Raw genomic sequence first — 15,307 nt, forward strand, 5'->3', positions numbered from 1 at the left:
ACTTTTGGCATATAATAGCTGTGTAAAAATATTACAAAAAGTGGACCACGTCAATCAGTGGCAAAAATAATATTCCGGGGGACCTGCCCTCTAGTCTAAGTGAAAAATATTTTTAGGGAGCCACTGCTGGAAAGATAAGATTAAAGCCCTTCCTGACCCTACTTCTTAAGTACCTATGTGATCATCTGTGGCAGGGGGTCCTTAGCTCTGGTCGATATTCATTTGGGGGTCCCTGGATCAGAAGAGTTAGGAAACCCAAAATTATTAAATGAGTCCCGTTGTGGTCCTGTTTTTTATTTTTTGTATGTCTCCTGTTTAAGTTCACTGAGAGTGACAACAAACTGGAGACAAATTCCTTGTGTGATCAGCCAAAAAGCTGATTCTGACTCACATCTGGATTGTTTTCAGGGCTCTGTTCACCGGTGACTGGAAGGATTCGGGAAAGCGGGAGTACCAGTTCCCAGGCATTTCCGCAGATACGATGCAGCAGATCATGGAATACACCTACACGTACTCTGTGCTCGTCACGGCTGAGAATGTGGAGAACCTCCTGGCAGCTGCTGATCGGCTGAGTCTACTGCCTCAATGAGCTGCGCCAGTCTGCATTCGACTTCATCCTGAAAAACTTCCAGGAGGTTGCCATCACCTCAAACGAGTTCCCAGAACTCACCCTGGAACAACTTTCTTACATCATAGAGCAGGATGAGCTGAATGTCAGACAAGAGGATGCGGTGTTTGACGGCATCATCCGGTGGATCGAGCACGAGCCTGCCACCCGAGAGGCCCACATTTCAGCTCTGTTGCCCAAGGTGAGTATAGTTATACTATGTTCTCATTGACTTGTGTATATAACAATAGAATGCTCATTGAGTGAAGTCCTTATTACTGTAGCTAGAGACTGAACCCCCATTTCCATGTCCCATAAGTCTACAACCAAGGCTTCCAGGTATTACACCTGGGAGGAGAGTGTAACAAATAATGGAAAACAAAACACCGAAATGTCTTACATGAAATAAGTGTTAGCTGACACATCTGAGACTTTCTATGTAAATGGCTTCAGCTAATGTACCTTTAATGTTAGGAATTGCTCATCTCCAGAGATTCACAGAAAGCACTAAGGAACTCATGGGAATTCTCTCATTTTTGTTTCCTGTGTAGATTCGCATGGCTCGTATGGATCCGGAGTACTTTATGAAGATCGTCAAAGCCAACGATCTAGTGAAGGCCAATGCGGCGTGCAGGCCAATTATCACTGATGTGTTGAAGATCATACATGATCTCGACGATAAAAGTCCACGATCTGACTTTGAAAGGTCACTGATCTGGCCGTCTGGTCGGGGTCTGGGCTGGTGCGCTTCTCGGCTGCTGCGGGGTCCAGGGTGGTCTTCCGGTTTCCTCGCCAGAGGAAAAAAATGGGGTCCACAGAGAGTATATACGGGGAGTGAGAGTGTGTGTACAGCGTTCATTTCTGTGTGTCTCTATGTTGGGTGAATGTGTAAATATTTGTTTATGTGTGCATGAGGGTGGGAACGTATGCTTGTATATGTGTGTGCCTGTTTGTCTATATGCATGTGTCAGGTTGGGTTCTAGACTCCACCTGAAATAACATCTCGGGCTCTATTCCCCCCCCCGCCACACTCCCTGCTGGTGGATGGGGCCCCTGGCCACTGGTGCGTTGGTGGTTCTCGATGTCCAGGGCTGGGTGCTCGGGTGGGTGCTGGCTCGCCCTCGGCGGTTGCCTGGCGAGATCTGGCCCTCCTGGCTCTGTCGGGCCCTTGCTGGGGGGGCCCTTGGATCTCTGGGCCCAGGGCCTGGTCTGCCCTGGTGGGGCTGGCCGCCGGTGGAGCCTGCGGGCTCGCCGCCACGGCCCCCTGGGGCTCCTGCACTGTGGCTGCCGGATGGCCTCCCTCCGGAGCTCTCCTCTGCCCTTTTCTGGGTGAGGGGCTGCTATTCTCCCTGCGGTGGTCCTCCGGGGGCTCCCATGCCCTGGGGGGCCTCTGGCTGTCTGGGGTCCGGGCCTCCTCCGTGTCTGCTTCATGTCCTGAGGGATGGGGCTGTGGCTCCCCACACACACTACTAGACATTTACATGGAGAAACCTTTTGAACACCAGCGCGCTCACATACACAGGTGTGCACACAGGGGTACAAACAGGTACTCACAGACACACACTGTCTTGTTTGGCTGTTGCTCCTTAACATGCTCATTGTGACTCGTACAGATGTTGGTTGTTGTTTTCTCTCATCAGCAGGTATTGAAGCAGATTATCTGTGGTTTTCTTTCTTCTTTTTTTTTCTCTTTTCCCTCGCTCTCTCTCTATTTCCCTTCTTCTCCGTTTTCGTCCTTCTGTCCCCCTCTCTCTCCCTCTCCCTCTCTTGAGGAAATAAATAAAAATAAATAAATAAATAAATAGAAATAAAGTAGTCCTCCGCAGAGGGGGGGTGGTGGAGGGAATATATATATAAAAAAAGAAAGGCCACTGATCCGCCCACGCCTGCCCGCTGACATCTTATTGGCCATTGGTGGCTGGAATTTCCGCAAAACCAATTGGATTGAAGCCTATGACACCCGGGCCGACCACTGGGTCGATGTAATGCAGGGGCAGGAGACTCGCCAGTCCGGCCATGGCAGTGTGTACTTAAATGGCTTTGGGTATTGTTTTGGGGGGTTTGATGGCCACAATTTCACCAACACTACGCAGATTTGACCCCGTCGCACGGACATGGTAGCACATGGCACCGATGCACTGGTGCCACTGAAATGTTAGCGTGGCCGTAATTAATGGTTCCATCTATGTAACGGGTGGCCATTTACGCTTCTCGCCTCTAATCATAATCGAGTGATATGACCAAGAAGCCAACGAATGGACCATCATCCAGCCCATGCATGAGGAGCGACAGGATGCCAGTGCCACCACCCTGAATGGAAAGGTAGGTTAATAGGAGGGCGTCTGACTGTGGTTACCCTCATTTTCCCCTTGAAATTGATTATGTTACATACTCAGTAGCTCGCTTTGTCTTCAAATGGTTGATTTCAATCCATAATTTAATATAAGTTCAGTAAACGTCAGTGTTTAGATAAAACATAAATGACCTTGCATTGTTGCTCTGCATTAGTGGCACATTGGGCAGTGCTGTGGTGTCCAGCTCTGTGTTTTTGCAATTTTGCCCACAGCCCAAGACTTGTGAGATACAATAACTGGTGTTAACGTAGGAGCTTTACCCAATTCCAGTCCTGGAGGGTCAGAATCCTAAACAATTTGCAGATTTCCCTATTCAAACAAACCTAGTGAACTTAATAATTATCTGATTAAGCTGCGGTTCACAAGGGAAATGATCACAACTAACTGTAAATTCCCTACCTTTGCCCATGTGCTTCCTGTGGTAGGTTCCAGGTTCACCACCACCCTGTACCGAATAAACTTTTATGGAAGATGGATGGATTAAACATGCATTAGCTAAATGTACATTTACGCTTTCTAGATCTCCATCTCCAATCATATACAGCATAACACACATCACTTGTGAACCATCTTTCCTAGATATACATTTGTGGGGGTAACAATGGAGCTCAGACCACTTCCACTGCGGAGTGCTATGATCCACTCACGGGCGAATGGACCTTGATCACTCCCATGCGCACTCGCTGACGTGGCCTCGGAGTAGCTGCATATCAGGGAAACATCTATGCGGTGAGTGATTCCTTTCTTGTACTCTGAAACAAAGGAGTCAAATCTCAAGATTTATCTGAGACTCATTTTTTGTCACTGCTGCTGTGTCACAGATTGTAATGCGCTTAAATCAAACAAAAGAATTCAGTGGATGAAATGACCTGCTGGGAAGGCCCATCTCAATACACATATGCTCCCTGCATATCTGGGTTTTAAACGAATACGCTTAGTAAAACTTAGTAAAGCTTAGATTTTTGATTATAGTTATATTCTGTAGTTCCAGACACAATTGCTCTGTTTGTTGTTTTTTTCAGTGTCTGAATACAAGTATTATTTTTAGTACTAATAAAAATAATAATAAAAGCAAAACATATGAACATAAGAAGTATTTCACTGAATTGTACAGGTTTTCTGTTGCCCAAATCCACTTTTTTCACTGCAGTTATGTTGACATGTATGTTGAACACAAATTAGTTATAAGCTTGTGTCCTATATAGACAATGGGAGGTTCTGTGCAGCCTGCTATTATAGGGCGATAATTCCTTAAGATTTCCGGACTTCGAGAAAGCTGATATTTACTTATCCGTTTGGTATCCGAGTGATCACTTACCATTGGTGTCTCGCAGGTGGGTGGTACCAACGGGGCTCATCCAGTGCGGAGTATGGAGGTTTATGACCCTGCAATTAACCAGTGGCACGCTGGGCCTCCCATGAAACAACAAAGGAGCTATTTCGGCATCGCAGTGGTGGACGGCTTGCTGTTTGCAATGGGAGGCTCCGATGGCTTCAAAGTCACTGCAAAGGTGGAATGCTACAATGCAGAGAAAGGCAGCTGGTTCCGTACGCAGGACATGATTACACCCAAGAGGAACTTCAGCTGCTGCACAGTGCCCCCCTGCATCATACAGTACGCTGCACCTCGCCCACCTGCCCCCATCTGCCTGCCTGGTGGGTAACCAGGTTACGCATCTACCGGTGTGGCTAGCATCACTGGACTTAATCAACAGAAACAGTGGACACTAACAAGAATCAGAAACATTCACCAAAATAAGGAAAATGCCTCTTGAATAATGGACTGAGGGAACAGAACTTAGACCTTACAGTGGAGTCAGAGCATAGAGGTTAAGGCACTAGAACAGCTATCAAAATGCAATTATGGCAAGACAACTGCTTTCCTTTGTTATCGGATGCTGTAATGGTTTGCTCCTGTTGTGTAACATGCCACTTGTTTGCATGCATTTGTTAATTGCCTTGTTCTCTCCAACCATTTCTCTGTCTTAGAGCATCTGCCAAATGAATAATACACAGAGCACAACTATAGCAGAGCTCAGCTGGGACCTCCTGCATGCTTTTACAGCAAGCAATGAGTGTGCTCTTCTAGAACAGATTTAATATCTGGCTACGGTTGTTGGGGACACATGTGTTAGATATGTGAAATGCTTTATTCATACAAATAAAGCCCTTATATTTGTATTTTTATCACATGTGTTATCACATTAAATTTATGAGTAGTATCTTTATAGAATTTGTGCCGTGTGTGTGGTGTTCTCCATATTAATTCATATCTCAATTAAACATTATAACCAAGATGCAGCCAAAGCCCCAAAAATAAATTCTGAATATCAATCAATTAACAAAAACAATACAGAACAATGTTCTTCAACCTGATCCACAGGAACCCCCAGTCCATCCACGTTTTTGCTCCTTGCCAGACAGCTGGTGCTGGGAGAGAGCAAAAACATGGACTGCTGAGGGTCCACAAGAAACACTGATAAAACATAATATATATGCAGACCGAATGTCTATGGCACCCCCTAAAGGAGCATCATATGCGTAAAGAACTGCTTAAGGTTTCATGCCACAGGACCCTCCAGAGCATGAAAGCCAGCTTCTGCTTCTGGTTCCAGCACTTAGCCAATCTACTGACCCTTCATCACCGATTGCTGAGTTGGAAACATTCAGGTGGATCAGCTGACCTGCATGCTTGCATCCAATCAGAAGCAGCAAATTTCCCTCCATTTTCCCCTTCTTTTTCTCTTATCAGCTTACAGTTATATTTCCTGTTGCTCATCTCAGTTTGTCCTAGTCAATTAATATTCTCTCATTTGTTAAGTGCTACTATTTATTGTCTTTCTGTGAGTTAAACTGAAGGTTACTTTCCCCTATAGACCGTCTCTTCCTGCTATCAGGCAATCATAGGCCAGTGGGACAGGAGGGAGGGTTCTACCCTTTTTCACTCAGGGTGACTGGAATTTTCCAAACAAACGGGCAGTTTCAGAATCCCCCATTTGTTGCGGTCTCCAGAAAAGTGTTACATATGAACCATGTGGTACAGTCTGATTAGACGAAAGCATCCCATAGAGCTGTTTCTGATCTAAATGAACAAATTCTGAATTATGACTCTTGAGCTTTGTTGATTTTAGAGTTTTCTGCCATCTGGAGTAGAAAAAAAAACACACATTTATCTCAGAATTCTGACTTATTAAGTCGAAATTCTGTTTTTTTTTCCCTCACAATTCTTACTTTATTTCTCATTATTCTGAGTACTTCTCTAACAACCAGCAATTAGTCGGAGACATCACTTCTGCTCCAGCTTTAATGGTTCAGTGAGATTTGCATACAGCAGCAGACAGGAGCGAAGGCTACAATGGCTGTATCTGCTCTGTCCAGGCATTTTATTATTTCCAGTTGTGTGTGTGAATGGCAGCCTACATCGGAACTTGCAATTAATTATCCTGTAAATGTTAAGCTGGTTTGCAATGAAAATGGGCAATAGAACTTCTCTCTTGCCTAATAAGTTGTAGTACAAGCATATCTAACGTTAATGCTTCGTGCATTAGACCAGGGGCGCTGTAAAGGGGGGGTAAACGATGACGATTCTCGGGGCCCATGACTGAGAGGGGGCCCAGAGAAGCCCCCAATAAACTGTGTGGGGGGCCCTGTCAAGATTCCTTTCATGGGACCCAAAATCCTTAGCAGCGCCCCTGCATTAGACATATATAATATGATGTCTACCGTTAATGTAATAACTGCCAATAATGTGCTAATTTTCCCCCTTAATATAATAAAGGCTGATACAGTAATAACTTACCAATATCATATTAACATATTTGAATCAAAAACGTATCACATTATTACATTATAGGCTTTATTACACAAAAAATGGGAAAATTGTTATGTTATTAGCAGTTATATTAACAGTAGTTTATAGTAGCTGCTATTAACAGCAGTGATTAGCTGCTACAGACCCTAACAATCACACAATTTCTTTTGACTGCTTATGATTTTTTGCACACTACTGTACACACACACACACACACATATATGTACATATTCATATGGTTGATTGCCCACAAAACTCAACTGTGATTAATCAGCCTGTTCTCCAGACCAAAGAACAGTGAAAACCATTCTAACTTAACCTACAAGAAGCAATTCCAGAACACAAAGAAGAAGATGTGCTAGATGTCTTTATGGGGACTCTGCATTCATGTCTATGGGCAAAACCCTAATCCCAACTATGAAAACGTTATCCCGTACCCAGCCCCAACCCACAGTCGTTGCTGTTGTAGTTCTCTCCTACCATTTATATTGTCACAATGAACTATATCCTAAGATGTACAAGTAAAAAGTTTGTATATAGTATAGCATGAAAAATAATAATAATAAGAAAACTCAGCCAGAGTGGAATTGTTTTATATAAACACTCGTGCGCTCTTGCGTTGTGTACACCCAAAATGGCGATTCCACAATAAACTGCGGCTATATCGAGTGTGATGTTAGCTGCAAAAAACGCAAGCAGATCCCAACTTCACTTTGCTACACGTGCATTGTAAAAGCAGGGCCACAAACAAAACAACACCTACGTCTCTGTACTCGATTCAAACGGAAAATGTCGCCAAATCCATTCACCATTTCACTATGTGCTAGCTAGTCATGGCGCGAGCATTAGCTGCGGACGCGAACAGCTTCAGCTTATCTTCCCACAATTCAGCTCGACTGTTTAAACTTCAGCCAAAGACAACATTCTGTGTTAAGTGAGAATTCTAACGATAAATAATAATTACTTACATCGTTCAATGGACGCCCTCGGAATATCTGTCCTGCCACTACTCCCATCCACTTCTAGCTTAACTCGTCCATCTGTGTGGGTGCGCAAGAACGATGGGTGCCGTGAAGCTGCAGGAAAACAAACTTAAAAACCTGCACGAAAATATATTAAACGTGGAGGAGTTAGTCGGCAGAAGTGAGGAATTACAAAAAATAAAATAAAAAACGATTTCTCAAGAAAAGATCATAAAACAGGAAAATGGTCAATAGCTCATGGAGTGATATTGCACACTGTACCTTGATTAACATAACTGCTCTATAATACATAATCGATTATATTCAATAGCGTTCAGGATTTGGGTGAAGTGTACACAGCACAATAATCATTGTGATAATTCCACACTTGCTGCAATTTGTTTTCATGACCGTATTGGGGATATATGCGGTCCGATAAATACGTCCGCCTTGTGCTAAATGTTGACCAAAACAGACGGACCGCCCAGCCCAATTTTCAAGGACTATTCTTGTTCCAAATAATTGCCACAACGGGCCGACCAGATTTAGCCCATAAAATAATGTCCTGTGGACATTTGTTGCTCAATGACTTATGTCTAAAGTGGAAACTAGGGAATAAGATGCGAACTTAAACCTCGTTCCTGACAGACATGTAAAGGACCTTTTTTGTTTTTCATTTTTAGAAACGTAGCGGAGGAGAAAAAATATGAAAACATTTATTTATTTATTTATTTATTTATTTATTTAATTTCGGGAATTCGTGCTTTGACTATTCTTACATAATACAAAACTTAAATTCTATGATAAGCACGGTATACATTTTCCAAAAGTGATGTTAAAAACATTTCACTTGTTCTTCTTGTACAGCTGATTGTGCGTAGAATATACCCCCCCCCCCCCCCAATCCATTTCGAGTCTCAAATATAGATTTAAAAATAAACATTACGGTATCTTAGGAAACTGTGATGCAAAGTGCGGTTTTTGCGTCTTAGAACGTATGTATACGTCATTTCGAGTGATATAAAAAAGAGAGAGAGACGAGATATCCACATTCTTGAATTATGATGGCACACGACATGGAGCGAGTACTGATGTCCCCGGCGTTCGAAGTGTTTAACAAGCTTCGGCTGGCAGGACAGCTTTGTGACGTGGTCCTCATCACCGACGGTGTTCAATTCAACGCCCATACAGTAATTCTGTGTGGCTGTAGCTCCTACTTCCAGTAAGTAGCTGTGACCCATATATGAAGATGCGAAAACAGCAAGGAGTCAGTTTTTATCTCTCGTTAGCAATGACTTCTCCTTGGCAATAAGGCTCTAGGATGACAGAAAGTTTATATTAATATACATTATATTAAATTATATTAATGTAGGTCAGAGCTGATCAGAAATATTTCTGATAAGTGTACCACCTTAACTTTTACTATATAATAATAATAATGGTATAAATATATAAAAAGGGGACCATGTCAAACAGGCAAAACAAAGTATTCCGGGGGACTTGCCCACCAGCCCAAGTAAAATATATTAAAGGGGGAGCTACTGTTGGAAAAATAAGAATTAAAGCCACCGGTCCCTAGTTCTTAGATGCCTATGAGATCATCTGTAGCAGGGGGTCCTTATCTCTGCTTAATTTCCATTTGGGGGTCCCTGGTTCAGAAGATTTAGAAAACCCCTTATTTAACTTTGCCTGCAAAACCGATATTTATTAGATGAGTCACTTCTGGATTGTGTTTCAGGGCTCTGTTCGCCAGTGACTGGAATGATTCAGGAAAGCGGGAGTACCAACTCCCAGGCATTTCCCCAGAAACACTGAGGCAGGTCATAGAGTATGCCTACACGTACTCTGTGGTCATCACAGCTGACAATGTGGAGAACCTCCTGGCAGCTGCTGATTATCTCAGTGTCTTGGGCATCGTGCAGCGCTGCTGTGATTTCCTGCATGAGCAGCTCTGCCTCAACAACTGCATTGGCCTTCTTAAAATCGCCGATGTCTACTGCGTAAACGAGCTGCACCATTCTGCATTCAACTTTATCTTGAAAAACTTCAAGGAGGTTGCCATCAGCTCAAACGAGTTCCCAGAACTAAGTCTTGAACAACTTTCTGACATCATCGAGCAGGATGAGCTTAATGTCAGAGAAGAGGATGTGGTGTTTGAGGCCATCCTCCGGTGGATCGAGCACAAGCCTGCCACCCGAGAGGCCCACATTTCAGTCCTATTGGCCAAGGTGAGTATAGTTATACTATGTTCTCATTGACTTGTGTATATAACAATAGAATGCTCATTGAGTGAAGTCCTTATTACTGTAGCTAGAGACTGAACCTCCATTTCCATGTCCCATAAGTCTACAACCAAGGCTTCCAGGTATTCCACCTGGGAGGAGAGTGTAACAAATAATGGAAAACAAAACACTCAGATGTCTTACATTAAACAAGTGTTAGCTGACACATCTGAGACTTTCAAAGTAAATGGCTTCAGCTAAAGAAATTAAAATTTGCACTTACTGCTGTATCCTTAATGTTAGGAATTGCTCATCTCCAGAGATTCACAGAAAGCACTAAGGAACTCATGGGAATTCTCTCATTCTCTCATTGTTTCCTGTGTAGATTCGGATGGCTCGTATGGATCCGGAGTACTTTATGAAGATCGTCAAAGCCAACGATCTAGTGAAGGCCAATGCGGCGTGCAGGCCAATTATCAGTGATGTATTGAAGATCATACATGATCTCGACGATAAAAGTCCACGATCTGACTTTGAAAGGTCACTGATCTGGCCGTCTGGTCGGGGTCTGGGCTGGTGCGCTTCTCGGCTGCTGCGGGGTCCAGGGTGGTCTTCCGGTTTCCTCGCCAGAGGAAAAAAATGGGGTCCACAGAGAGTATATACGGGGAGTGAGAGCGTGTGTACAGCGTTCATTTCTGTGTGTCTCTATGTTGGGTGAATGTGTAAATATTTGTTTATGTGTGCATGAGGGTGGGAACGTATGCTTGTATATGTGTGTGCCTGTTTGTCTATACGCATGTGTCAGGTTGGGTTCTAGACTCCACCTGAAATAACATCTCGGGCTCTATTCCCCCCCGCCACACTCCCCGCTGGTGGATGGGGCCCCTGGCCGCTGGTGCGTTGGTGGTTCTCGATGCCCAGGACTGGGTGCTCGGGTGGGTGCTGGCTCACCCTCAGCGGTTGCCTGGCGGGATCTGGCCCTCCTGGCTCTGTCGGGCCCTTGCTCCTTAACATGCTCATTGTGACTCGTACAGATGTTGGTTGTTGTTTTCTCTCATCAGCAGGTATTGAAGCAGATTATCTGTGGTTTTCTTTCTTCTTTTTTTTTTCTCTTTTCCCTCGCTCTCTCTCTATTTCCCTTCTTCTCCGTTTTCGTCCTTCTGTCCCCCTCTCTCTCCCTCTCCCTCTCTTGAGGAAATAAATAAAAATAAATAAATAAATAGAAATAAAGTAGTCCTTCGCAGAGGGGGGGTGGTGGAGGGAATATATATATAAAAAAAAAAGAAAGGCCACTGATCCGCCCACGCCTGCCCGCTGACATCTTATTGGCCATTGGTGGCTGGAATTTCCGCAAAACCAATTGGATTGAAGCCTATGACACCCGGGCCGACCACTGGGTCGATGTAACGCAGGGGCAGGAGACTCGCCAGTCCGGCCATGGCAGTGTGTATTTAAATGGCTTTGGGTATTGTTTTGGGGGGTTTGATGGCCACAATTTCACCAACACTACGCAGATTTGACCCCGTCGCACGGACATGGTAGCACATGGCACCGATGCACTGGTGCCACTGAAATGTTAGCGTGGCCGTAATTAATGGTTCCATCTATGTAACGGGTGGCCATTTACGCTTCTCGCCTCTAATCATAATCGAGTGATATGACCAAGAAGCCAACGAATGGACCATCATCCAGCCCATGCATGAGGAGCGACAGGATGCCAATGCCAGGTTGATTTCAATCCATAATTTAATATAAGTTCAGTAAACGTCAGTGTTTAGATAAAACATAAATGACCTTGCATTGTTGCTCTGCATTAGTGGCACATTGGGCAGTGCTGTGGTGTCCAGCTCTGTGTTTTTGCAATTTTGCCCACAGCCCAAGACTTGTGAGATACAATAACTGGTGTTAACGTAGGAGCTTTACCCAATTCCAGTCCTGGAGGGTCAGAATCCTAAACAATTTGCAGATTTCCCTATTCAAACAAACCTAGTGAACTTAATAATTATCTGATTAAGCTGCGGTTCACAAGGGAAATGATCACAACTAACTGTAAATTCCCTACCAATGCCCATGTGCTTCCTGTGGTAGGCTCCAGGTTCACCACCACCCTGTACCGAATAAACTTTTATGGAAGATGGATGGATTAAACATGCATTAGCTAAATGTACATTTATGCTTTCTAGATCTCCATCTCCAATCATATACAGCATAACACACATCACTTGTGAACCATCTTTCCTAGATATACATTTGTGGGGGTAACAATGGAGCTCAGACCACTTCCACTGCGGAGTGCTATGATCCACTCACGGGCGAATGGACCTTGATCGCTCCCATGCGCACTCGCCGACGTGGCCTCGGAGTAGCTGCATATCAGGGAAACATCTATGCGGTGAGTGATTCCTTTCTTGTACTCTGAAACAAAGGAGTCAAATCTCAAGATTTATCTGAGACTCATATTTTTTGTCACTGCTGCTGTGTCACAGATTGTAATGCGCTTAAATCAAACAAAAGAATTCAGTGGATGAAATGACCTGCTGGGAAGGCCCATCTCAATACACATATGCTCCCTGCATATCTGGGTTATAAACGAATACGCTTAGTAAAGCTTAGATTTTTGATTATAGTTATATTCTGTAGTTCCAGACATAATTGCTCTGTTTGTTGTTTTTTTCAGTGTCTGACTACAAGTATTATTTTTAGTACTAATAAAAATAATAATAAAAGCAAAATATATGAACAAAAGAAGTATTTCACTGAATTGTACAGGTTTTCTGTTGCCCAAATCCACTTTTTTCACTGCAGTTATGTTGACATGTATGTTGAACACAAATTAGTTATAAGCTTGTGTCCTATATAGACAATGGGAGGTTCTGTGCAGTCTGCTATTATAGGGCGATAATTCCTTAAGAGTTCCTGAATTTGAGAAAGCTGATATTTACTTATCCGTTTGACACCCGAGTGATCACTTACCATTGGTGTCTCCCAGGTGGGCGGTACCAACGGGGCTCATCCAGTGCGGAGTATGGAGGTTTATGACCCTGCAATTAACCAGTGGCACGCTGCGCCTCCCATGAAACAACAAAGGAGCTATTTCGGCATCACAGTGGTGGACGGCTTGCTGTTTGCAATGGGAGGCTCCGATGGCTTCAAAGTCACTGCAAAGGTGGAATGCTACAATGCAGAGAAAGGCAGCTGGTTCCGTACGCAGGACATGATTACACCCAAGAGGAACTTCAGCTGCTGCACAGTGCCCCCCTGCATCATACAGTACGCTGCACCTCGCCCACCTGCCCCCATCTGCCTGCCTGGTGGGTAACCAGGTTACGCATCTACCGGTGTGGCTAGCATCACTGGACTTAATTAACAGAAACAGTGGACACTAACAAGAATCAGAAACATTCACCAAAATAAGGAAAATGCCTCTTGAATAATGGACTGAGGGAACAGAACTTAGACCTTACAGTGGAGTCAGAGCATAGAGGTTAAGGCACTAGAACAGCTATCAAAATGCAATTATGGCAAGACAACTGCTTTCCTTTGTTATCGGATGCTGTAATGGTTTGCTCCTATTGTGTAACATGCCACTTGTTTGCATGCATTTGTTAATTGCCTTGTTCTCTCCAACCATTTCTCTGTCTTAGAGCATCTGACAAATGAATAATACACAGAGCACAACTATAGCAGAGCTCAGCTGGGACCTCCTGCATGCTTTTACAGCAAGCAATGAGTGTGCTCTTCTAGAACAGATTTAATATCTGGCTACGGTTGTTGGGGACACATGTGTTAGATATGTGAAATGCTTTATTCATACAAATAATGCCCTTATATTTGTATTTTTATCACATGTGTTATCACATTAAATTTATGAGTAGTATCTTCATAGAATTTGTGCCGTGTGTGTGGTGTTCTCCATATTAATTCATATCTCAATTAAACATTATAACCAAGATGCAGCCAAAGCCCCAAAAATAAATTCTGAATATCAATCAATTAACAAAAACAATACAGAACAATGTTCTTCAACCTGATCCACAGGAACCCCTAGTCCATCCAAGTTTTTGCTCCTTGCCAGACAGCTGGTGCTGGGAGAGAGCAAAATCATGGACTGTCTGAGTGTCCACAAGAAACACTGATAAAACATAATATATATGCAGACCGAATGTCTATGGCACCCCCTAAAGGAGCATCATATGCGTAAAGAACTGCTTAAGGTTTCATGCCACAGGACCCTCCAGAGCATGAAAGCCAGCTTCTGCTTCTGGTTCCAACACTTAGCCAATCTACTGACCCTTCATCACCGATTGCTGAGTTGGAAACATTCAGGTGGATCAGCTGACCTGCATGCTTGCATCCAATCAGAAGCAGCAAATTTCCCTCCATTTTCCCCTTCTTTTTCTCTTATCAGCTTACAGTTATATTTCCTGTTGCTCATCTCAGTTTGTCCTAGTCAATTAATATTCTCTCATTTGTTAAGTGCTACTATTTATTGTCTTTCTGTGAGTTAAACTGAAGGTTACTTTCCCCTATAGACCGTCTCTTCCTGCTATCAGGCAATCATAGGCCAGTGGGACAGGAGGGAGGGTTCTACCCTTTTTCACTCAGGGTGACTGGAATTTTCCAAACAAACGGGCAGTTTCAGAATCCCCCATTTGTTGCGGTCTCCAGAAAAGTGTTACATATGAACCATGTGGTACAGTCTGATTAGACGAAAGCATCCCATAGAGCTGTTTCTGATCTAAATGAACAAATTCTGAATTATGACTCTTGAGCTTTGTTGATTTTAGAGTTTTCTGCCATCTGGAGTAGAAAAAAAAACACACATTTATCTCAGAATTCTGACTTATTAAGTCGAAATTCTGTTTTTTTTTCCCTCACAATTCTTACTTTATTTCTCATTATTCTGAGTACTTCTCTAACAACCAGCAATTAGTCGGAGACATCACTTCTGCTCCAGCTTTAATGGTTCAGTGAGATTTGCATACAGCAGCAGACAGGAGCGAAGGCTACAATGGCTGTATCTGCTCTGTCCAGGCATTTTATTATTTCCAGTTGTGTGTGTGAATGGCAGCCTACATCGGAACTTGCAATTAATTATCCTGTAAATGTTAAGCTGGTTTGCAATGAAAATGGGCAATAGAACTTCTCTCTTGCCTAATAAGTTGTGGTACAAGCATATCTAACGTTAATGCTTCGTGCATTAGACCAGGGGCGCTGTAAAGGGGGGGTAAACGATGACGATTCTCGGGGCCCATGACTGAGAGGGGGCCCAGAGAAGCCCCCAATAAACTGTGTGGGGGGCCCTGTCAAGATTCCTTTCATGGGACCCAAAATCCTTAGCAGCGCCCCTG

The 15,307-nt window shown here is 43.7% G+C and overlaps 2 protein-coding genes across 3 annotated transcripts in view; one reads left to right on the forward strand and one right to left on the reverse strand.

The window, feature by feature from the left end:
* Window positions 1-15,307, reverse strand: part of LOC125720847 (general transcription factor II-I repeat domain-containing protein 2-like) — a 54,279-nt gene that overhangs the window by 3,673 nt on the left and 35,299 nt on the right. The gene's annotated exons all lie outside the window — the stretch shown is intronic.
* LOC125720973 (kelch-like protein 10) overlaps window positions 8,744-15,307 on the forward strand; it is a 38,115-nt gene continuing 31,551 nt past the window's right edge. For both annotated transcript variants that reach the window (XM_048996891.1, XM_048996892.1), the window contains exons 1-2: window positions 8,744-8,956; window positions 9,473-9,962. In XM_048996891.1, coding sequence (XP_048852848.1) covers window positions 8,796-8,956; window positions 9,473-9,962 — 651 coding nt within the window. In that variant the 5' untranslated portion in view covers window positions 8,744-8,795. The remainder of the gene's footprint in view (window positions 8,957-9,472; window positions 9,963-15,307) is intronic.

Source organism: Brienomyrus brachyistius, unplaced genomic scaffold (assembly GCF_023856365.1).
Source record: "Brienomyrus brachyistius isolate T26 unplaced genomic scaffold, BBRACH_0.4 scaffold27, whole genome shotgun sequence".
NCBI classification, from domain to species: domain Eukaryota; kingdom Metazoa; phylum Chordata; class Actinopteri; order Osteoglossiformes; family Mormyridae; genus Brienomyrus; species Brienomyrus brachyistius.